The 24,711-nt window shown below is 38.6% G+C and overlaps 1 protein-coding gene across 1 annotated transcript; it reads left to right on the plus strand.

Moving 5' to 3' along the window:
* Positions 1 to 4,706: 4,706 nt before the first annotated feature.
* On the plus strand, positions 4,707 to 23,094 carry hs3st2 (heparan sulfate (glucosamine) 3-O-sulfotransferase 2). The gene is made up of 2 exons (XM_078269690.1): positions 4,707 to 5,218; positions 22,000 to 23,094. The coding sequence occupies exons 1-2, from the start codon at positions 4,707 to 4,709 to the stop codon at positions 22,616 to 22,618; spliced, it is 1,131 nt and encodes a 376-aa protein (XP_078125816.1). The 3' UTR covers positions 22,619 to 23,094.
* The last annotated feature ends 1,617 nt before the right edge of the window (positions 23,095 to 24,711 follow it).

Below are 24,711 nucleotides of genomic sequence, written 5' to 3' on the forward strand. Positions count from 1 at the left end.
GATGGATCAACGCCGAGAAACGCTCATCTTGATCTGATATGTTGAGCCTGGTCATCTAGGGCAGTACCTTGTCCCACTCGCCACAACATAGACACACTATTTCAGTCGGCATAGGTTGGTATATTTCCCCCACACTCACACCACCAGTTTGTGTCGGCTCTCATCCTCACGTCCTCAGGCGGTTGAGCGATCGCAACCTCCTCCTGTCATTCTATTTCCAAAGCACGCAGCTCCTCTTCTGAAAACTGCAAAGCAGAGGTATGCTTCCGGATCTTGACTGTCTGTCTGAGAAGTCATCCTCTTCGTCTCTCACAAAATCTACTGTAGGAAAAATAGCCAGCTAATATTCATGCTGGTATGTTGATGGAAGTTGGGGGTTTTCAGGTGCTGCATGATATCTCTGCGCCTAAGTAGCAGTGCTTCGGCTGTGCTTCCACCCAATATAGTCCAAATCAATAGGAAAGTCTTAATCTGCATTGCTATTTGTACTCGTGGATACGCAAGCCACAAGAAGTAATTAGGTTTTGTTTTTGTTTTTTTTGTTTTTTTGGCTCACTTTTACTCACGACAATGCTAACCGGCACCATAGGATTCCATTCACTACGCTAAGCTAGCTAAGACAATGCATGCACTGAGACAAAAATGCATTTGCCCACCTATATAAATATAGAGGAGATGGTGAATAACCCTATTTCAACAAACGGTGGCATATTCCTTTTAAGGCTGTGTGTGTTTATGGCAGGCTTGGACAAAGTAGTCCCGAGATGCTGTTGTGAGGGAGTCCATCTTTCACAGTGTAAAGGATGTGAGGGCAGACAAGTGCAGTGTTGTCCACACGTTTAAGTGCTGTAGGAAATATTTTGGAAAGGCTCTTTCCGTACCTGCTGTCCGTGTGAGCAGACTTTAAGTCGGTGGGGGAGTATTTTCTGGGTAAGGTGTGTGAGGAGTGAAAGCTTTAGTACTGTTACAGTAATGAAGTCACTATGCCAGGTTATTATAAAAGGAACGAGTCCCTTAACATGATCAATTGCCAATTTAGAGTACTTTATTATCTACAAATTTGTATTGCTTCGGAAAGCTAATAAAAATGACATGTGAACCACTCGCCCACGAATGCAGACAGATTATAAAGCAAAAAGGTTTTCAAATTTGGACACTGGGGATCAAGAAAGATTCAACGCAAGACAATATACAGATTTTAAAGATTATTTCCGTTTGTCCCTGAATTTCACTTTGGAGTCTATATTCATTAATACCAGCAACAAACATGAGTGTCGATAAAGCCCAGGGCCAATCTCTAATGTAGAGTCTGAGTGACACATCAAAACAGTAAAGTGGGAAAGAGTTGGTGCCGTCTTAAATGCATATTCAGCAGTTCCAAGTGTCTTACTGTCCCTTTTTGAATCGTAAAATGGTTTGAGCTCCAACATTTTTGTTTTTACATTTCATCTACTTTGACCTTGGACTCATGTGATCTACGTGATTGCTGATCATATTTCACAGTCAAGGTAAGAAACCTGAGCCGCGAACCAAAAATGTTGTGAAAGCCTCGGTAATGAGGAATTACAGCAACTTTGTCTCAACCCACTGCTTGTTTTCTCACTGCGGCATGTATTGGTGGGATTGAGGGATGTGGTTATCTAATTAATTTGTTATTTATGTATTTTTCTTTTTAAATACCAGTGCGACAAATGAAAAATACACACCCAAAGGAATTGCTTGTGCCCGTGTTTTAGTAGTGTAAAATAATAAAACAGCCACTTGTTTATTTCCTGGAGTACATGCAGTGACGGTAAACCCCAGGGAGCCAAGACTGTTTAAGCCACACTAAATCTCAGAGACTATACTTGTATAATGTGACAATATTCACAAAGCACCTCTGAATGTTCTCCTAAATGGATTCAGTGAACCCCAGTATGCAGCATAAAACAGTTTTATACACTTCTTTAATTTGCCATAAACAAAAGTTAATGAGCAAGGAAGGGCAAAATAATAGATACCAATCGTTGACGGTTTTGTCGTGAATGAAAATAAACGGTCGGTTTTGTTCTTGTTCTGTTAATTTTACAATGCTACTGTTGTTGTAATGGCAAATGTGAATTTTATGTGCCCCGAGTGCAGGTGTGCTGAATTAATAAAGAGTTAGAAGAAAGCAGCGGCTGGTTATTGAATCTGCATGTTCGATTTAAGAGTGGTTTTCCCTTTACCTCCTTGCACTTCACACGTCTGTTTTCCACTTTTAGCTATAAGTACACTTTTGTGATTATAATTCTTTAGAAAACCAACTTCTTTCACTTTTGTGCTTTTACCCTTTTTTAAGAACTCTTTTCCTTAAAGCAGCAAGTGTGTACTGCCACATAACTTAGCTCTGAACTCTTTCACTTCGCACTGCTTAACATCATTGCTGTTGCTAAGATGTTGCTTCAAAGGACATTCATACAACCACAGCAAATAGGTCCCAAACTTCACCAACGAAAAAACAATAACAAATTGAAGCAAACAGGAAGATTCAGGCATGTGTGGTACCTGTAAAAAGAAAAAAATTTAAATACCATTTATATCATAGATTTAGTTCTTTTGTTCAGAGTTACACACTTATTGCACTTGCCAACAGGTGGCACAGTAAGCTTTCAGCAATGTGGCACATTGCTGAAAGCCTTGCATTGCCAGACTTATCTCCACATAAAAACGAGTATTGTCTGGATACACTGCTCATCTATTCTGGAATAGCGGGAAAAAAAAGCACTGTGGCTTGTTTGTATTTCTTTAAACGAATCACATCGGTCCTGGGCAGCACTAAGCCCTGGATGCAGCAATGGTGCCCTTACAAAATAGATAGTGGAGATGGCGAAAAGGGGAGGGACAGTTGATGTCAGCTTTATCCCAGCAATGTACATCCGTTGAGCCAGACTACTGCAAGTCTAGAGTAAGACTAGTTGCAGTTGATAATCTGAGCCTGTTGTCCGTGATAAAAGTGTTAGCTTTTATGACAGCCAACCTTTACTCAAGGTGGGCTTCCAGAGGAGTACAAAGACTGGGTACCTTCATTGCAGCTAGAACGGGTCTTGCACCTCGCTAGACAAAGGTTTTATTGGCCTTGGAAGCAAAAAGACATTGAGCTTTTTTAAAAAGCTATTGGCAACCAAGAAAATAGTCAACGAGTAAAAATTTGAAATTTGGCTTCCCTATTGAGCTATACCATGATCAAGGCAAGTAACTTGAGAACCAGTTGCAAAAATACGCTGGCATTGAAAAGTCAAACTACTTTGTAATACCCACAATGGAAAGATTTAATCACACCTTGTTATTTATTCTGCGTACCTTGGATAAGGAGACATTGACTGTGAAGTTTCTATTTGCTTTTTGGTAAAAAGCCCCATTTGCCAATTGACTTGATCTTTGTGATATGATGAGGAAGGATGTAACTCACACCAGGAATATGCTTAAAATTGCAGTAGCAAATGAAAGAACAAATGACATAGCACCCAAAGCAAACAAGAAAAACATACTATAATCAACAGACGCAAAGTTCAGTACTTTTCCTTGTGAAGAACATGTCAGAGCATGGAGGACCTGGAAGATATATTTTGAGAAAATCAAATACATATTGTGATTTCTCAAAACGGGGTCTACAGCCCAGTTTATGAGGTAAAGCCTCAATGGGCACAGGGCGAGGATGGATTTCGGTATTCTGTTTTATTTACTTGAAGTAAACATAATTGCATCAAAACATTTATTTGATCTAAGCAAGTATAGAGTCAATCCAAGAGAATATAGTCATTTGGTGTAAGACCTATGCAGAGAACACTCATCACAACACTCATGCAGAGAATGTTCAGCCTTGGTGAATCTGTATGTTGTAAGTGAAGAGCAAAGGTTTTGCACAGAGCAGAAAATTGAATACAAAACTGTTGCTGCTTTCAACTGTGTTTTGGTAGAGTCCTCTGAAGTGAGACATGTTAGTAATACACTGAACGTTGAAAACACCATCTCATAATGCTCAGTTAACGAACCTACAGTACCAGCAGCTCTGATTTCCTGAAGTCATGCAATTAATGTTGAAATGCACTCTGGAAGCCAAATGTTGCATATTTTAATCTCCAAATATGATGTTACCTAAATACTCAAGAATTAAAACAAAAAAAAGGCATATAGAATTATGATGTGCATGAGCATGACGTCAGGAAGTTAATGTTAAGTTAATATGTATAGCAGGGTAATCTAAGTGCATATATCTTCACAACTTCTTTATGAAAGGGAAAAGTGGGCTGAACATCAAAATCATCTCGGAGGCGACCAGAATAGTCGCGATGGTGAGAGTTTTAGAGACACAGGACGCGTTGGACTTTGAACAAGGAGAAGGAGAATAAAGACGAGCGTCAAATTCCTCTAGGATTATTGACAGTGGCATCAGTAATTGATCCAAATGACTCACTTCAAAGTAAACTTGTTTAAAGTAGCCTACGACTGACCCATTTCTTCATTTGGAAGCTGCTGTAAACATATTCCGCTCCAAGTTTCTTGCACAGTTCAGCAGCCTATGAAAATGAATATTGCGACTTACGCGCAGTTGATGCCTTCGAGATCCACCCCTATCCTCATATGCCAGTCTGTCTGACTTTGAAACCTATTTGCCAGACTCCGACCGCAGACCAAGGAGGAAGAGTCCGATGGAAAATCATGCAGCACTTTGAACCCATGGAGACATGGCACATATGTTTCTCTCATCTACGAACAGATTTAGCGCTAGATTCGCCTTTATATTCACTGTGTCACTGTCCTGCACCTATTTATGCTACAGTATTATTTTTTGTCGCAGCACAATCATGACAAACCAGGGTTATGAGAGAAAAGGATGCCCACCGAGCAAGAACGCAGGAGGGAAGAAACTTCTTGGAGAATTAAACAATTGCGCTTCGCTGGAAGTCAGGTCCGCGCTGGATGAGTCTGCTGCCCAGCGAGAATCAAGCGATCTCCGCGACCAAAGTAAAGCATATGCTTCGTCTGGAAGCCACTGGGCTGACATGAAGTTGAGAAACATGAGTAGTGCGCAAAAATATGGGAATAAGAAGCTGCCTAATGCGTTAATAGTCGGTGTAAAGAAAGGAGGCACGAGGGCGGTGCTGGAGTTCATTCGGATACATCCAGATGTGCGCGCACTGGGATCTGAACCGCACTTTTTCGACAGAAACTATGACAGAGGGCTTGACTGGTACAGGTGAGGAACAAATGATACAAGTATTAAAAGTAGGCTATAACAAGTATTCATTTCTATTTGTTTAGATAGATGCACTTGCTTTGATATATTTGCTTTGATATTACGGCATAGATGCACTGTTTTCACTTAACTCATCCCCCCCTCTGCTCTGCTGGGTAGTGTTCAGGGATAGGGTTTTAGGGATATGTCCAAATATCCTCGTTTTTCTGACAAGTATGAAGGCACTTTTCAGTCATATAATTGTTTTACAATTTATCAGTGGCCTATACTGTAATTAAATTTAAGGGGCACAGTTAGCTGTGTACACACAAAGGCATTATGTCTATTATTGGGGATATCACACATACACATGCAGACACACATATCTAAGTAGCATGCCACCACTAAGATCACAGGTTTGGTTTTAGTCTGTATGTTTTTGTCAGAGCTGCAGATGTTTGCTGTCAGCAGAGCTCCATGGTGCTGCACAGACAGCTCTATTAGGCTGATGTAGGATCAGTTCACACAAACAATCACAATCAACAGGCACAGATGACACAGGCAGCCCCCAGGTTACCAGCCGAATTAAATGGGATACACCAGGGCAGAAAATGTTCTTGCGTTGGTTGGTAAAGGAAAAGGTGCATCGAGCCCAGAGCATCACTCCCTATCCACCTCTGTCTCTCTATCTCGCTCACTTCTTCACTCATTTTTTTTCTATTTAAATGGCCACTGACAAATCTAATCTGAAGACAAAACATATTTTTTCATTTTCTGTCTGTTAAACTAAAATTGAAGCAAATAAGTTAAGTTTCTTCTCAACAAGAAACGTAAAGATCATTGTCAAACTGACATACGCAGTGACTAAAATTGTTACAGCCAAGTCTGCAAATGTCCTCCAAAAAGGTTTGATGGTGTTGTGTTACAGTATGTCTAATTGTTGGAGCTGCCTACAGATTTCCACTCACATACCCTCATTGCCACCAGTGTGTCAGGAACAGACCACAGAGCAATTCTTCCAAGAACATGGAACGAAGATCACTACACCGTTTGAATCTAATTGTTTCTAGGGCCTCATTTTAGAAAAGTTTAAAACTGTTTTCTAAAGTGAAAGTCCTGTAGAGCTGAAAATATGCAATTACACCTTAAAGTACAAAAAAGGTTGGAATTGATTATTACTTTACATTTGTGACTCACACATAGAAAATGATTTAACTTGATAGTCAGTCTTGTCCTATCAGACAGTTAATTTCAGAGTGAAAATACATTTACAAAATAAAATAAAAATCCAGTCTGTACAATAGAGTTACCTCAAAAGCCACACTCTTGAAAATAGAATCAGTCCTTTTCATCTTCAAACCAATGAACCTGAGGCTGAGATATTACAAAAATGCATTAATGTAAGACACAAAAACACTTCAGAGTCCCGTGGTCGAAAGTTAAAAAGCAACCACGAGTTCCAACATTTGCATGTTTATTAAGGTCTCTTTTTAATTGCAATTTCTGATATAAATCTTAATTTTCCATGTATTCCACTTGGTTATTTAAAGTTACACTGGGATGTCATTTTATTTGAATGTACAGGACGGAGCTTTTTAAACCCTAAAGTAAAACCTCCTAAGGGGACAGTCTGTATTGTGTGTATTTCACAATTTAAATTGATTTTGAAACATTCACAAACCAAAGGTGCCGCTCTTTGTCATACTTAACAGAATGAGCTGGACACATGAAGACATTTAATGTAGGCCCAGAGGATGTTCCTTTTCAGTGGTGAAAGTGTTGATTATTGTGCAGTGCATGTGAAAAGGCCCGATGTAGACACAGTGATGGATTCAGTTGTACATATTCATAGAGTTTATGCTTGGTAATAAGGAAATGTATTCCTTATTACCAAGCATCAACTCTGCAGCAACAGTAGTTAACCAAACACTGGTTAAACATCTAAACAGTATGCAGAAAGAAACAACTGTGGTGCATTTTTCTGTCTCTCTCTGTCCTGCCTCAACCATTAGATAATTCACTGCACTAGCAACTTTCTTTTACATGAATCTACCATCCTAATACAGCTTAATGATGCATTAGCATCCGTTTCATCCGATAAAGATAAATTGAGGTCCCACGCTGATATAATGCCATAATTACAAAGCCGGAATATTGCATACTTGTGACAAGCTGACAGTTCATACATTCAAGATACTTAAAGCTATAGTGCGTAGTTTCTATCGCCCCCATGATGAATTCTAAGTAATGATAACACCACTGTTTTTGCATCCACATGACACAAGCCTTCCATAATCGTGCACGTGCCCCCAGCCCTCCTCCACACAGTTGCTAGTAGCCAAGGAGGACACGGAGGACTAAAAAAACATGATGGACCCTTCAGAAGAGGTAATTATCTTTACTCGAGTTTCTGCGTGCGAAAGTCGCCGGACGACACTATGTTCTAAACATAGCCATATTGAGAAATACAGAGAGAGTTGTGTGGAGCTGATAGTCTTAATTAGCTTTGTAGCAACTCATTTGACAACTGCTTGAATGTAACTGACGTTCATTAATGTAAAAAAGTTACGCACTAAAGCTTTAAACAATACCATGGATACATAGGCTGGTTTATTTCAGGCCAAAGCAGCTGTTTTTCAACTTGAGTGACTGAGTGATGCATCGTGTTTGACTGGCTCTCAGTGATTATCTGTCACAATGTTTGGGTTGTTGGCAGCACGTCACATGAAGTATCTTTCCATTTTGATTAACTGTCACATTCGTCTCTATAGCAAATAACACAATGTATTTGGACATTCTACATGTGTTGCTCTGTTTTGTGTTAGTAGTTGGCCTTTCTATCTGTCCATCAATGCACTGTAAATTACAGATATTTTTATTATGAATTCATCTATCAGTTATAGTTTTTAATTAATCATATTTTTCAGTGTATGAAACCTAAAATAAGGGCGTAAACTCGCCTACACTAATAGCTAATTGGGAAAGCAACATTTAGTCCATAGGCATTACATTCACTATAATGTACAAATAAACATCTGTATAATCAAATCACAAACCTTCAATCATTGTTAAAAAACATACATAAATGAGAAATGAAGTGTAGCTTCAGATCCACAAAATACAATAGAAAACTATCATTAGAAAGTCCTGGGAGAAAGTACGAAATAAGTAACAGAAAGATGTTTCCTTTACAAACTAGAAGTCATAGACAGATAAAACAATGTATACAGAACATATGAACAAACTAACAAAACAAGATCATGATTAATGCCTATAGAAGATTATCAGAAACCAAACTGACCGTCTTGTCTCCGCTGCTGTTTATGCCAAAGTCCTACCCTACCTATGTTATGCAACTTAAAAATAGTAACATCAATTCCCTTTAGTTGCATTGAATGAAAATTAGTCATCCTCCGATTTGCTGTGTTCATACTAACTCTCTAGCATCACATGGTAACTCTATGGCTGTTAACTGCTAACATTACAAAGGTTCATTGTTGAGCTTGGGGACAGTAGTTTGACAAAATAATCCTGACTTCCACTTTGAGCAAACGTATCTTTCTAGTGTGTAATGAGCATTATAGCCTTGCAGGCCTGATATTTGATAAATTAATCCAATAATTAATTCACTACTAAGATGCCAATTATTCATTTTAAGGTAATTTGACTAATGGGGCAATGTGGGCATGGAAGTTTATTCTTGACCTTTTGATTAGTAGGTGTGAGAAAATAATCACCATTTACTAGCTTTTTCAAAACTGCAACACCGACCGTATTATGGTCTTCATCATCGAATGCAAATTGCCACATCACAAGATAACAATGGACAAACTAATTAATGGATCATTTTCAGCATTAATTTATCTTTAAAAACTAGACTTAAACCTCTACTCACTCTTTTCTACAGTGCCATTCATGATACATTTCAAAGAACCTTGTTTTTATTGTAAGTTATTCTTATTAGCTAAATATTTGTTGAACAAATACAAACATACATGTGACACCAACTTAACTCTTGTCAGTTTCAGTGTACTGGCCAGTTGTTTTGCACAGTCTGTCATGTTACATTACATTAAGCGAGTGACAGATCATTTAGGCTCTGAAGGAAAATGGTGCAGTGTTCATTACTGTGCCTCCTGAACAGAACACACACATGGCCTCATTTATTTTAATGCAAGGGTCTTCAAATAACCATACAATACCTGATAAAACAGACATTTCACGCCACCAATTCCCTTGCACTTCTCTCTCCACTTTTTCCATCCTCCACAGAATCAGAAAGATCAAACAAAAGCACGTCGCTATACACCATCAAGACTTAAAAGGGCATCTCAGCTCTATTGATTTCACAGGAGTCAGAAGCACTTCCAGTAGATTCCCCGAGAAGGGTTGAAATTGTATGATAGGCTGCAGCAACAAATATTCTACAGGTCCACATTAATTGGCTCGGGGAGGCAGGGAACTCGGGAACAGTATCATCAGAAAGGTTGATGAGGACAGAAAGTTAGATGGTTCTCATTTAACACAGAAAACTGCACATTATAGAGCAAGGGATCTTAAGGCATATCTCTGCATTATTAATGAGCTGTCCTCATTTCAGTGCAGCTCAGAGACATATAGTGGTTAACATTAATTAAAAAACAACTCTTTTCTGAGATGTTTCCCCAATGAGACTAGTCTGAAACGCAGAGACATGGTGCTTTTATTCCTTTAATAGAATAATTCAGGAAATAATGTGATCATGCATACATTATGGACCAATCACATGCTAAAGCTTTAGTGTATGCAATTAATCAACCAACATTGCTAATCTGGCAACTTAGATGGTGTGGAGAGTCGGGTATTTTGATATAATACAATAAGCTTTCACAACTTGCACCACTTGCTTATTAGCCATCAATCGGTCTAGGCTGAAACATCTCAACAACTATTAGATGATTTTCTATGAACTTGATAACTATGGTCCCCAGAGGATGTATCATAATAACTTAAGCGATTGATTACCTGACTTTTTCTTACCATAATGAGGTTCACATTTGTGGCTTTGACTGAAATGTCTTGACAACTATGAATTGTAATCATTTTGGTAATCCCTCAACTTTTCCGTAGTGTCATTAACATGACAAATGTTTTTGTCTAAAACTGGTTTATGACTCAATACACACAAACAAATGGCATTCTCATCAGCCACAGCTGTACTTATGTACTAAATGTTAAGTAGCCAATGTTGGCATGTTAACATGCTAAACTAAGATTAGCATGGTAAACCTTATATCTCCTTTTATCAGCGAGCATTTAGTTCACGATTGTGCCTTACTACAGCCTCACAGAGCTGCTAGCATGGCTGAAAACTACAATTGTTTTAACAATATTTCAAAGGTTCCTTGTGGAGTTGTGTCCAGTAGTAGCAATATGTTCCCCATATATATGGTCCTGGGTTAAATGCACTAGATTATTTCCAGGCATGTATACATTGCAAATTATTCCTTTAAATTAAAATTAAAAGAGTTGCACTACTTTTGAACAACCCTGTCTAATAAAATTACATGTATATACTACTAATTTGAAACAGCAAATATGTTTTGACAAAAACACAGTGCCGCCTGGAAACATTTTAATAAGCATATAATGCGAATTCGCTAAATGTTCGTACTGTACCTATCTGCTGACACCACATTTAATTTCCCTGCATTATCCACTCGTGTCAACTACAGAATAATTGACCTGGTAATGTGGCAATTCAAAGCACTTGGTTAAGATATGAGAAAGATGCAGGTCTTGATGAAATAACAAAACAAATCAAGAATGATTTGAAGGGCAAGACATGCTGTGTATAGCCTGAACCACACACATTACTCTGGATGCAAACCCCAGTCTGCTGTGTCAAAGTCCTGTGCTTTGTACAGCCATCATCTGCCCCAAACACTGCTCTATAACTCCTCTGCAGCTCAAAAACATTACACTACCTGGACTGGAAAAGAATATTCCCAGTGAATATTCCCACTTAATGTGTCTTGAAAATAGTGAAAATAAAATTTCATTTAGGCTTCAGTAGTCCCTGAAACAAATGATACTCTCAAACTAATTTTATCATTCTGGAGACATTGTGATTTTGGAAATATCCAGCAGTCAGCAATCCTTAGCTCACCTTAGCTTATCCTTAGAGATTGTCAGCTTGTTAACTTCTCCTCTTGGCGAACCCAATGCATCCCCACTGACCAAGGATCAAATCCTGTTTGAGCTTTCATTCATGTTTCTCCCCTATTCCGTCTCTTTTTGTACTTTCCTACCATCTAACTCAAGAGTAAAACTACTATGGGTGTGTGGACTGTCCGCTTTCCATTTATAGATACATGTCTCTGTTACATAAATGTGCAATGTAAAACCAGAAATAACTTCTTAAAGCTCCAATGTTGATGAAAATTCAAGAAATCTCCATTTATCAGTCAGTTGAGATGCTACTGTAAAACTGCACAAATAGACGGGAAGTAGGGGACAGGATGTAATCTGCCCATCACTGTGTTTAAGACATTCACAATGAAAGGCATTTTATGTGAATTATAAGATTATACAACATTTTAAATTAGCTGCCACACTATATCATTGCAAAATGTCTTGACATACTTTATACAGTATAATGTTATCATCCATTAAATTCGGCAGCACAACAGCTGTCATTTCACCCAAAAATACAAAAAAAAGCAGAAATCCTCATCTGAGAATGTGCAGTTTTGGATTTCAGAGGCTTTTTTTCATCTTCATTTTAGTGTCCGTGGATACTTTCCTGTGCCACATGTTAATGTGACAGCTCGTAGCTCAGCTCAATTCAACGTGTTATTGTTCAGGAGAGCAAGTGTCAATCATTTCCCTCTGCAGACCAAACCATGAATAATTATTATTTCAAGAAAAACAAGAGTCTGGTGTTGAAATGACAGCGATTAAATAGGATTTGGTTCAAGGTCAGATACATTATGCAATTTATTTTCCAGTATTGCAGGACTGTAGTATCTTACTATGAATATGTTTTGATTCTATAATGTGGCTGAGGATAGGCCAGGAATTCTCTACTGCAAGAAATCCTGCTCAGTCAGTCTGCTATATTCAACCAATTTGTCCTCTATTAAATTAGAAAAATAGATGCTTGATTCTCAGAGTGCTGAATTGTTATTCACCCCTTTTCCTCTCCTAGCTGAATTGGCCGCAGGATTGTCGAATTCGTCAGGACTGCTCTTTGTTAACTCTTAATACACTTTCAAGGCAGCAAGCCTCTGTGGCTAGTGATTAATGATCAGATGTCATCACAGCTGTAATCTAAGTGAGTGATACTTTAATAATGAAGCAGCCTCTCCAGTGGATCTATGCTGTATCAAGAAAAGAGGAAGATGGCATTTTTAGGAAGTGCAGTGGCACAGACATTATGAGACTCACACAGCATAAGAACATTTTATCTGCGCAGTCTACCCGAGTCATTCAAACTGTTAATGGGTTTGGACGGCAGGGAAGCAAATCTCTGTGTGGTATTGCCTTTTCAGGATATTTCAGGACAAATGGTTTGGATGAAACGCTACTTCCCCAAGTCAGTTTCTAAAAGTATGGAAAGGAAGTTTGCAAACAGATTTGACACCCCCAAATCAGCATTTATAAAAGAAAAATATTAAAATGTTAAATCATGTAAGCAAAATTACCAAAAAATGAATTTGCTGCAACTAAGACAAGACAAAAACCCAATACATAAAATCCCCAATTGAAAACATACTAATGTGTCCGAAAAAAGCAATCACCCTGAAGCTGCTATGACAGGCTCTCTAGTGTACAACTCAGATACTCATTTAATAGGACTTTACTAACTCGACCAAAATTCATTGATATGTTAGTTCAACATTGCATGGTATTTGTATTCTAATGTGTGTGTGTGTGTGTGTGTGCATTAATTTGCTGTTCCCTTTTGATAGCGCTGTCGTTTCATGTTTTTGAGTAGCTCTAATTAAGTCTGAAGATAACGATACAAGCAATTTCAATAATTAAATGATTGTGTGTTGGATATTATTTGACTAAGCAGTAACTCTGATAAAAGTTGTAATCTATTTCTGTTAGGAAATGTCACCTTTGTTTGTTGTTTGTATTGCCAAGGACCGTGACCATTATTAGTTTGCATGCTGCTTACTGTGATAACACACAGGCAATCAGAGCCCAGGAATACTTTTCTTATAATTTACTGTGTAATGGTTTTGTTGTTAAATTACTCCAGAGACCAAACAAACACAGCACATGTAATGGATACTTTGATTTGGGCTCCTCCATGGTTAGCCTGTGAGCCTGCATATTGTTCAGTGGTCAGGGTTCTTATTATTTGCCTTAGTAATGGCAAACATTTGTTGTCTGGCAGGAGGGAAAGGCCATGCTCTAAATCTCTACTCCTGCCCCAGCAGAAACACTTCACATTGTGAATAATAGTTTCTGAGTTAAATCCCAGTCTGATCAGTGCAGTGTCAGTGAATCCATTAACTCATTCAACAGTTTTGTTAGTAATAGTCTGTTGCCACAATTTGCCTTGATTAATTACAAGTGATAGGAAAGATTGTGTGCATTATGTTCAGCACTGGTTAGTTTCCAGGTGAATTATTGGATGCTTGTAGGTGCAAATTGTGAAAACATGAATGAGCTTTTGAAAGGTTGACCGTACCTTTGTTTTGACAGAGAATACGGAGGTGATCACATTTGATGCCTATTGTATATGATGAGAATATATTTAATCAGATGTGAAAAAGTGTTTGAGAGAAATTTACTGGTTATTTTTGCATGTGTAGCCTTGTTGCATGACAATTTTGTATTTGTGCTGCAAACATTTACTGAGAACTTACTGACAATGTTAAGGTTAACTTAAAGTTCTGATTTAAGTTTTAAGTTCTCTGTTTTAAGTTCAAACTACAGTGAATGACTAATAAATTCTGAGTTCATTGATCGTTCACAAGGAGAAGTTTCAAAGCTGACCTTTACTTGTTCTGATGGTCTGCATCCCTGATGAACCTGCATTTCTCTTTGGAAGTTTAAGTTGTTCAACAAGACACTTGGCTGGAGCTGAAGAGTCCACCATTTTGCTGCATTGGCTATCTTTACACTATGAAACAAATAATGCACATGCTGTAGGGGAAGCAGCAATTTGCAGCTTTTTTATTCATACATATGCAGTGTCACATACAGGCGTGGATTTTAACAGTCTGCAGTCTGTACTGTAATACAGCCATGCACCAAATAGCTTTTAACATCAAAATTAGTTTGTGAGTCAGAGAGGTTCTACTTGTTATTATTCTACTGGTATGCTGGATTGAAGTTTAGTTAGTTTTTGGTATTTGATCTGGCAGTTATAGGGTTGTGAGGAGGGTCTGTTTATCTGTCAATTGTTATCTGCGATTGAGACAAAGGAAGATTATTATTTGTTACTGGCCATTGCTCTACAATTTTGCTATAGATACAATTCCCCCTTAAGAAATCCTATTATATTTGTTGACCTCTTAATGTTTACTTAAGCACCACCAACAGGCCAAAATAAAAAAGTATGGATGAAGTATAACAAAATGTAATGGCCAGGTTGCCACAAACATGCTGAGCATATTTGTGCTCCATAGAGGATGGACCCTTTCTAGTTTGGACACTGTATGATTCCCTCTAGTGCCACCCTCAGTAGTCACAGTCTGCACAGGTCAACTGGTGATTTACTGTAGCTGGGGTAGGAGTATCAGCGTCACATGCATCCCTCTGATAGTGCTGTTACTGAAGTCACTGCTAATGTTGAGCCAGATCACTGTCTAATTAAAGCACAAAAGTCTGCTCCATGATGAGTTGCACCAGGGCTGGACTGGGACAAAAAATTGGCCCTGGCATTTTTGTTTCAGGCGGCCCACACCCACTGTGATTGGTCAGACACATTCCCTGCAGACAGTCCTCTTAAAATATGCGTGCATTCTATGATATGAGTTGCCTAGTGTTCTGCGTTTGTGATAGTTTTGGATCCTTCAAGAGGGGTCTCAAGACTTATCTGTTGATCTTACACTTAAATAATTCATTCATTCTTAGAGTTATGATTTGTATATTTATGGTATTTTTATTACTTTTTATTATTGATATTTGATATTGTATTGCCATTATTGTTATTATTATTACTATTTTGCTTAATATTGGCTTAGCAACTCTAAAAACAGTTTACTGTTAATTTTAACTATTGTAAGATTCATATTTTTCCGCTTTGGACAAAAGTGTCTGCTAAATACAATAACCATAACCCTTCCCAAAAGCTACAATAAAGCTGAGAGTAGTATATGCCCTGGAAAAGAGCTAATTAAGCAATTCAAGGAACACTGATGCTTGTATCAACACTGATTTTATAGATCACACAGACTTTTCAGCTATGTAAGCTTAAGCAGTTAGGTTACCTGACAGCCACTAACTTTAATGTTACAGCCAAACTACTTGTTGTCGTTATGACGTGAGGCACACACACACACACACACACACACACACACACACACACACACACACACTACACACACAGCCTCCCTCCCTTCCTGAGAATCTGTGTTAATTTGCCTACTCTTCACCACATCGTCATCTACTCTCTCTTCCATCTTTTCCTCACTCGCTCCCCTGGCCCTGTCATGGCCACTCTCCTTCTTCCCTGTCATGATGTTGTTTCTGCTTCTCTGTATAGCCAGCCACCTCTCCTCCTCCTCGGCTTCAGGTAATGCTGATGTTGAAGCAGCTACTACAGCCCCAAACATGTCAGAAATTTCGGCACATTTTGAGGCAGCCGCGTGTAGATTCTTAATTTCTTTCTCCTGTAATTTCTCGGCACCTCCCTTGCGCTTTGGTGGTCGTTTGTCCATTTTAACGTGGATGCTAAACTTCCAGCATAACTATTACAGCTCGTTTCTCAGGGCCGGGAGGCATGGCCATAGTGGTATTAGTAAATTTGCGGCCCGGAGTGGGGAAGGGGGTTCCTGGATTTGATTGGGTCAGGCCAGTGCCAATAAAGACAATTAACCAATTGGCCGCTGTGAGTTCTTTATGGGCCTGTGCGGCCAAAAAAATAAAAAAAAGGCCTATTTATATTGGTGATTCGGCCCAAAGGTGCGTCGGCCCACCGGGAAAATGCCCGGTATGCCAGATGGCCAGTCCAGCCCTGGGTTACACCACAGCATTGCACAATGGAGAACTAGTTTACATTCAGCCAAAAACTAACCAAAGGTGCAGGCCAGATGGGTGGTTTTAAACTCACAGCCAAATTAATATCTGCCTGAGCACTGTGTTCACTACCCTGTTTTGATGAGGTTTTCTCCTGACCTGTGTGAACTGTGAGGGCAGACCCTGTAGGGTTGAAAGTTCTCATCCCGACTGGTTCAGCAAGTACAAAATACTGAAATGTTCAGTATGTTGAACACCAAAGATGAATGACTGAACCTTTAGGGCCCTATGAGAAGTCAAAGCCTAAGTAAAATAGAACAACTTAGCAATTTACAGATATTAACAAGCAAAAGACAAAGCAATCATTACAGGAGATTAGTTTACAGCTATAAATGAATTGCTGTTAAATGGCTTTAGGTATAAATGAGAGTAAGAGAGTAAGATTAGCATGTTCTCCCAGTGGAACTGCATGCTGCAGGAGAATGGTGTGTTGTGTGTGGGTCATTGGTACTTAAAGACCTCCATGTTTGTGGCATATTCCTCCATAATGATATGGCAGCATCCAACTCAAGAACCCCTGCCTTCACTGCGCCAACAGAGATAAATTGTTCAGCAGCAAGATAGCCAGCAGGCTCCTTCACGGTCATTACAATATGCAGACAAGCTTTCAGCACACCACAGGTCATTGATGAGTGGCAATGACTGCCATGCTTTCCACTGTTGACCTTAACTACCTGAAGATAAGAGCTCAAGAAGGATGCTTGTTTTTGTGTTTTCTTTCTCTTCTCTCATGGAGTGGATAATGAAGCTAATTTAAAACATAGTGAAAAGTATAGTTAAAATTGACAAAGTGCTTATTTATGTCTTACTTTATAGCCCAACTTCTAGTTAAAAAGCCATATTTAATAATGAATACATGCCTCTAAATAAGTCTGTTCAATTGTAGTGTTTGCTTCATCTTACATAGACACATCTACATCTTTACATTATTCAGTGATACATACATTGTAATATACTGTAAATTATCCCTGTTGTGAGAAGACCCAAATTAAAACCTTCACAATAAAAGAAACACCATGCATATACCAATTAGTGACTGCCTTAACACATTTTCAGTGATTTCCTGTTTTGTTCAAACAGAGGGTGCAGCTCCTCGCTGTTAGATTTTTTTGGTTAAGATACAACAAAGTGTTTTTGGCCTTACATACAGTAAGAAAGGACACAATTTATGTCACGGTATAGACATTGAAATAATCTTCACAAAAGTAAAACTGATACTTGAGGGTTAATTTATAATGCTGCTGAATTAATATTAACCAGCCAAGACCCTGTCTATTATGTCTGTTAACTGTTGGGGTATTTACAATAAAATATCATACTAACATTTATAATATAAATTAAAAGTCAATGTTAAATTCAAATTCAATTCAAATGCGTTACAGAAATTAGCGACAAGAATTGTGCAATGAGAGCATCAAACGCAATGCTGAAGCATCCAGAACAAATTAGCGTTCAACCATGTCCTCTCATTTGACAAGGAACAGGTCGCATTACAGTATCGAGCTGATCTTCGACACCTGAGTTCATTTTCCCAGAGTGATTAAAATGTCACAGCCAAGCCTGTAATGCATTCTGACTTAAAGTTTCACCAAGAATTGGGAAGAATACTGTAAATGCCTCCGAAGAATTTAGCATTGACTCTGAGTGAAAATGTCTCAATTAATTAAGGTTTGTGTCTGGGTATGTGTTTCACACATGTCCCAAAGCAAAAGCAAAGCAAGATGTTCATATAAACATGTATTTTACAGGTTGTTTCTACTCATACATGCATACTGATGATAAAGAAAGGGTCTGAAACAACAGTTATTTATTACCATCGGAGCAATTCCATTGGTATTACAATCACGTAGATTTTCTAACTGCAAGTAATCATTACCAAGAGAGGATGGATCAGCTTTAAGTGAAAGAACCCACTGCCATAAAGATCCTCAATTTCATATTTAACTTTCAGATCCTGTGTGCAGTGCTGATAGTTTCTTGGAGGCATGGGGGGAAAAATCCTGGTTGGTTCAGACACCTGCCTCAGGTATCACGTTCCCCTTCTGGCCTGATTCCCGCTATCTCAATAATGAACAGATACATAAATGAGGCTGCTGCTGCTGCTGCTGCTGCTGCTGCCGGGTGTGTTTCGGTGAGCAAAGAAAATGATTTATCAAAAATAATGAATCTCTACTCGTTATTTGCATTTTGTTTGTTATATCACATATGGCCATTAAAGGTTAATATGCAGCCATTACAATCAGTTGCAGCAGAGCTGGCACATGTTTTGTATCGTAATTTTTTTATAACCAGATAATTGAAAACACATTGTAGTTCAAATACATTTTCCCCATTAACATCACTCCAAGACTGATGACTTGGAATTTATTGATCCAGGCTGCTGGCATCCCCTACAATTGCCCTAATTTCAATAAAAAATAAAGACTAACATCCTTTGATCATTGGGTTGTACCTTGTTCTCCTTGACTGCAGTTACAGCTAGTTAAGCAATCATTTGAATAGACAACAGAGCTCAGTGAACACAGAGGCTATAGGTATCAGTTTAATGAGCCACAGTGCCAAGATAAGAGTCATACATTTAATTAGATGTTGTCTGTTTCCATCTAATCTAGTCTGAACAGAAACTGAAGATGCAATTAAAGTTGGTTTTGAGGAGAACTACTCTCAGAACAAGATACTACTGTAGTGAGGATTTGTTAACCCATCAATGACAATAATCTTAAAAGACCGCATACATTTATTGTGAATCATATCCAGTAACTATGTTTACTCTGACTCTGACAGTTTCACATTCGCACCCCAAACCCTGTGTACATCTGGATAATGACATCTGATCACATGCCTTTGCATTCACATACGGATTCTCTTTTTTTCATTTCTGGACGCATTGTTATTGTTTCCTAACATGCAGATTATGTGTCATTCTAGAGGATTTTTATTGTTATTTAATCTGGAGGACTTGGACAGACAGAGACAGGCAAAGGCATATGTTAGCTACTTTGAGGGGAACTGTGCTAACAAGTGCTATTGTTACTTATACTGAAGGTAATCGATTCCAGCATGAAAGCTTTCTAGTCTTAGTCTGAGTTTTGCCACCCCTGTCAGTCACGTCACATTTGTCTTGCACATCGTGATGGTGGTGGTGATGGCGCAGTGGATATGACACATGCCTTTAGTGTCGGAGGCTGGGTTCGAATCCCACTGCGTTACATCAACCAATGTGTCCCTGAGCAAGACACTTAACCCATAGTTACTCCAGAGGCGTGTGACCTCTGACATACATAGCAATTGTAAGTCGCTTTGGATAAAAGCGTCAGCTAAATGACATCTAATGTAATGTCCCTCAATGAGTCTCCGCGAACAATGCTGTTGTATGAGCCATGGATGTATTAAGGAGAACTGTGTTTACAGATGGAGCCCCATTCATTCCTATAATAGTTGCTTACGCGACAGGCGCATACGTCTCCTTCCCCATGCTTTTGTTTTTGAGTCCATAGAGCATGTGGTCTACTTCTCCAGCCAAGCCAGTTGAGAGCATGCACGCCCCAGACTTACGCTGGTTGAGCCATCTGTCTTCCTGTTAGCTCCCCACACACATGATTGCCATTAAATCATTTAATTATACCTCACTTCTAAACTTTACAAATGTTATTGGAAAAAATGGATCAAATTCTAATAATAAAAAGAGTAATTTTGCAGGGGTGTGTAACACAAAATGTATTTACCATTGGATAGCCACTCCTTTTTAATGACTGTGTTTGGGAAAAACGTGTTCTTATCCAGATAAGAAAGCCAGAGCCAAATCACATGTTAGCTGGAACTGACTGTGGTGGTGATGTGTGTATGAATATGTGCATTCAAAAAGTTCCATTTACTTTCAAGTCAAATCTTTGAGTGTCTGTCATAACACCTTTAATGTTATTACCCTTCTTTACACTTTTAATGATTATTGATCCCAGTGGTGCCGCTGGCTTCTCAACTTGACAGTCAGTCTTTTTATTTTTTCACACCTTTATTTCCTCTTGTCCATATCAGTCACCTCAGTGCTGTATAATTTCAATGCAATATATCCGGTGCTAAGACTCACAGCTGTAAAAATCAATAACTCAAGGTAAGTTAGCACATGTTGCAGCTTCGTCTGATGGACGGGCTCACTTGGAGTTTTATATTCTGTAACCAAACAAAAACAACCAGTGTGAGGGAAAAATGGCAGTGTGAAATCCTCTTGATTTCACATTATTGGCTTTTTTGAACTCCTTATTGCCAGTATCATCATGCTATGGTCAACAGCAGGTATATTGTATAGTAAACAGCAGGCAGCTCGCTCTCTATTTTCAAGCAGAACCATCTGCAACCTTTCACTGTATGTGTTCACTTTGTCAGCCCAGTTTTGCGAAATGACAAGTTGCAGTTTTAAACCAGCATGTACAGAGTCCTCAGCTACACAATCGTCATCTCTGAGCATGGTGAAAATGTATGGAATTGACAAGCCAGATAGCGAAGACAGTTTCCTTAGCACACAGCCAAAGACTGCACCTCCCGGAAAATGGCTGCACGTTTTTTAGTGTGTAGCAAAGCTGTTTGCTTGAAAAGGTGCTGTTCTCATAAAAGATTAATAATTGCTTAGTGGCCCTGGGGCACCAAAGCCAACAACTCAGGATTCATAAATAAAAGTAAATGGATCAATATTTTCAAGACTTAAGAGGTAACCTGTGGCTACCCCTACCTTGAGAAAGAAAGCTTTGAGAAAGGTTAGGTTTTAATCAAAGCCTTCCCCCAGTAATAATAAAGAAAGTGTTGTATTTAATCATCAGAACTGTGTGGTAACGTACCTGAAATCCAGAAACCAATGCATATGCTGTGAAATATAGAAATACAGTCACTATATATTCTGTAATCATAAAAGAATTTTTTTTTAATATTACTATTTTGTAATTATTCTCACAAAACTGCAGTTATTGTGCACAGCCTTTTTTTATTATTTACAGGAAACAGGGAACGTGTGGATTAATTGTGGCTGAGGAAATCCTTGTCTCAACAGCCAACATCAGATGCTCATTAATCAAGTTTTATTGAAGCGAAGTGCCAAAGCAGAATGACATATTACACTAGGAAGAAAAACTCACATGAATAATATGACAAATAGAAACATTTGCCTGTAGTTTAAAAAGCCATTATCTCGGCAACATGATCATGATAATTATGATGCATGTTCTGCGATTAATATCTACTACATTTGCATTGTGTTCATTTCAACATCTACAGTTATTTGATACTGTGTATTAGCTGGACAATATCCCTATAGTTTGACATAGTCTATGAAATATTATAAAACTGTATTCTCTAGTGTTATCATAACACATGTTAATACTAAGGTTGTTTTTAACTCAGTATTTGTGATACAAGAAAGGATTCATGTTTGCTTCCCTCTGACTGTTACATTTTTATAACCTATCACCTGTCATCCATCCAACAGAAAATATGTGGAAATGGTGCTGAACAGGAAAATATCAACTCTTGCTGACTCATTCATGTGTGTTCTATTCTTTTATTTCTCTCCTAAGGGGACTAATGCCACGAACACTAGACAGCCAGCTCACATTAGAGAAGACACCCAGCTACTTTGTCACCAGAGAGGCACCCAGACGCATCTCCAGCATGTCCCATGAGACCAAGCTGATTGTTGTGGTGCGTAACCCAGTCACAAGAGCCATCTCTGACTATACACAGACTCTTACCAAAAAGCCCGACATCCCTACGTTTGAAGAGCTGGCCTTTAAGAACATAAGTCTGGGTCTCGTCGACACTTCCTGGAACGCCATTCGGATCGGGATGTACATTCTGCACCTGGAGAACTGGCTGCAGTACTTTCGCCTGTCGCAGATGCACTTTGTGAGCGGGGAACGACTAATCACGGATCCGGCAGAGGAAATAGGCCGTGTTCAGGACTTTCTAGGACTGAAACGAATAATCACGGACAAGCACTTCTACTTTAACCGAACCAAAGGCTTCCCCTGTCTGAAGAAGCCGGAGAGCAGCAGCCAGCCACGCTGCCTTGGCAAATCCAAGGGCAGGACTCACGTACAGATCGAACAGGAGGTTATAGAGCAGCTGCAGGAGTTTTATAGGCCATTCAATATCAAATTCTTTGAAACTGTGGGGCAAGACTTCAAATGGGATTGAGAGTGCCATACAGAAACGGTGCTGTTTTTAAAAAATGGCTACCCTCTGGAGAGAAATATAAATGAGGGTATCGTTAGCTTAATGTTTAGATGACAAGTTTATTGAGCTATGTAATACCTTGACACAATTAATATAGAAAAATACACAACTCATTAAAATCATATAAATGGTTTCACATTGTGCTGGGTTTTGGGTTTGGTCATTCTGATGTGCCATTTCATACATTATATACAAATACCAAGTTTCTTTATAACACACATAACATATGAATTCAACAACAGGCAACCAGCATTAATTCATTAACCAAGCCTTTAACCAACAACCATCACAATGCCTCATTTAGAAACACCAGACCTACATTAATGACATTGTTTAAATATTCAAAATTAAAACCACCAGCTTTACTGTTAAAATGAGATCTCAACATGAAATTGCAGTGAAATGTCAAATGAATAATGAAATAAAAATCAGCCTGCCAATTATTCTGCACTGAAATTCATCTCCTTATTGTTGACAGTGACAGAATAACTGAATACATGTGCTGTAACTGTACTGAGAAGCAAAAATAACAGCTATATTGAAACAGATGATATAGCAATGGTAAAGGTTGACCGTTTGTTAAACTTCAGCTCTTACTGTGTCAGTGTTTTTGTTGTGATCATCAAAATAAAAGACACAAGTCTTAAATTCAAGTATTTATTTAATATATTTTCTGGTTTTCTTGCCACATGAATGAAAATAGTTTTTTGTTCTTATGGTGCCCAGTAACATTATACAAGCATATGTTTTCCTTACATTTGTGGTATTTTCTTGTCCTCCTTATATTGATCAGTATCTGATCTAACATATCATGTACACTACACTAACTGTGGGGTTTCCATTACAAAGACTAATCAAACCTGATGCTGGTCTCTGTACAGGCAGTTAATGCATAACCTGATGAGCCATACTAACAGGGGCGCCGTATAGGGGGGAAAAGTTATTCCAAGGGCCCATGACTGACAGGGGCCCCAAAAAATAGGTAAAAACGAATTTAAAATTATTAAACCATCATCATTCAGTATATATTTCAAATATAATAATAAAATTAATGATCTCTTTGTTTTTACTTGTTTTTGACAGTAAAAGTTAAATATCCCCATTGATCAAAAAGTAAACATCCATCCGTCCATATAGACCTGCCGTAGCGCACTCAGTGACGGTGTTAAGTTGCAGTCAATAGATGCGGCAGAACTACAGTGACCACAGTGTTGACAAGTAATGTTAAATCAAAATCTGGTTTTCAAAAAAGGAAAGAGAGAAAAGAGAGAGAGGAAAGACAAAGGAAAGGGTGTCAAACTGTAACCCAGTTTTTCACCAAGAAAGGTGGGTAGCCTATAGTCTGTGAGTGGTATTTACCTGTTGGCTTAATGTCCATAGTGAAATAAGCTAGCTACAGACTAGTGTTAGCCTAACATTTAATCATCATGATAATCATCATTTAATCAGTGCAGGTAAACGTTTAGCAAGATATTCATATTAAATCATTGTCCCTGCCCCTTTTAGCAGACTTAACAACAGATGAGTCAGCAGCACCCCAGTCTCACCCTAACTGTGCCCCTCCCTGTCCCGGTGAAGAAGGTGAGCAACATTGTGTTCAATGACATGCCAGTTAGCATCATTGCAGGGAGTCTGTGGGGATTTCTCTGTCTTTCATTAATAATTATAATAATAATTCATTTTGTTAAGAGTATTTTTCCATTTTGTCAAATTCTAGTACTAGTATTGAACTACAAGAAGCAAGACAGTTGCAAGCCTTTAATTAGAGTTATGTAAAGCTTTTGATGGGACAGTTAGGTCCTAGAGATGTGGTGACAACAGCTGTGCAGAGGGGGCCCAATTAGATTTTTTTGTCATGGGGCCCAAAATTCCTGGCGGCGCCCCTGCATACTAAACATGCACCAGCTGTAAAGCCCTGTTCACACATGACTACAATAACATACAGACTTCACTCACATCTCCTGACTAAATTTCAAAGAACAACATACCAGTACAAAGAAGTTTGTATTGAGCCTGTTAAAAGATAAAATGTTCCTTATCAAATGCTGCCATGC

The sequence above is a fragment of the Sander vitreus genome, chromosome 15 (genome assembly GCF_031162955.1).
Source record: "Sander vitreus isolate 19-12246 chromosome 15, sanVit1, whole genome shotgun sequence".
Taxonomy (NCBI): Eukaryota; Metazoa; Chordata; class Actinopteri; order Perciformes; family Percidae; genus Sander; species Sander vitreus.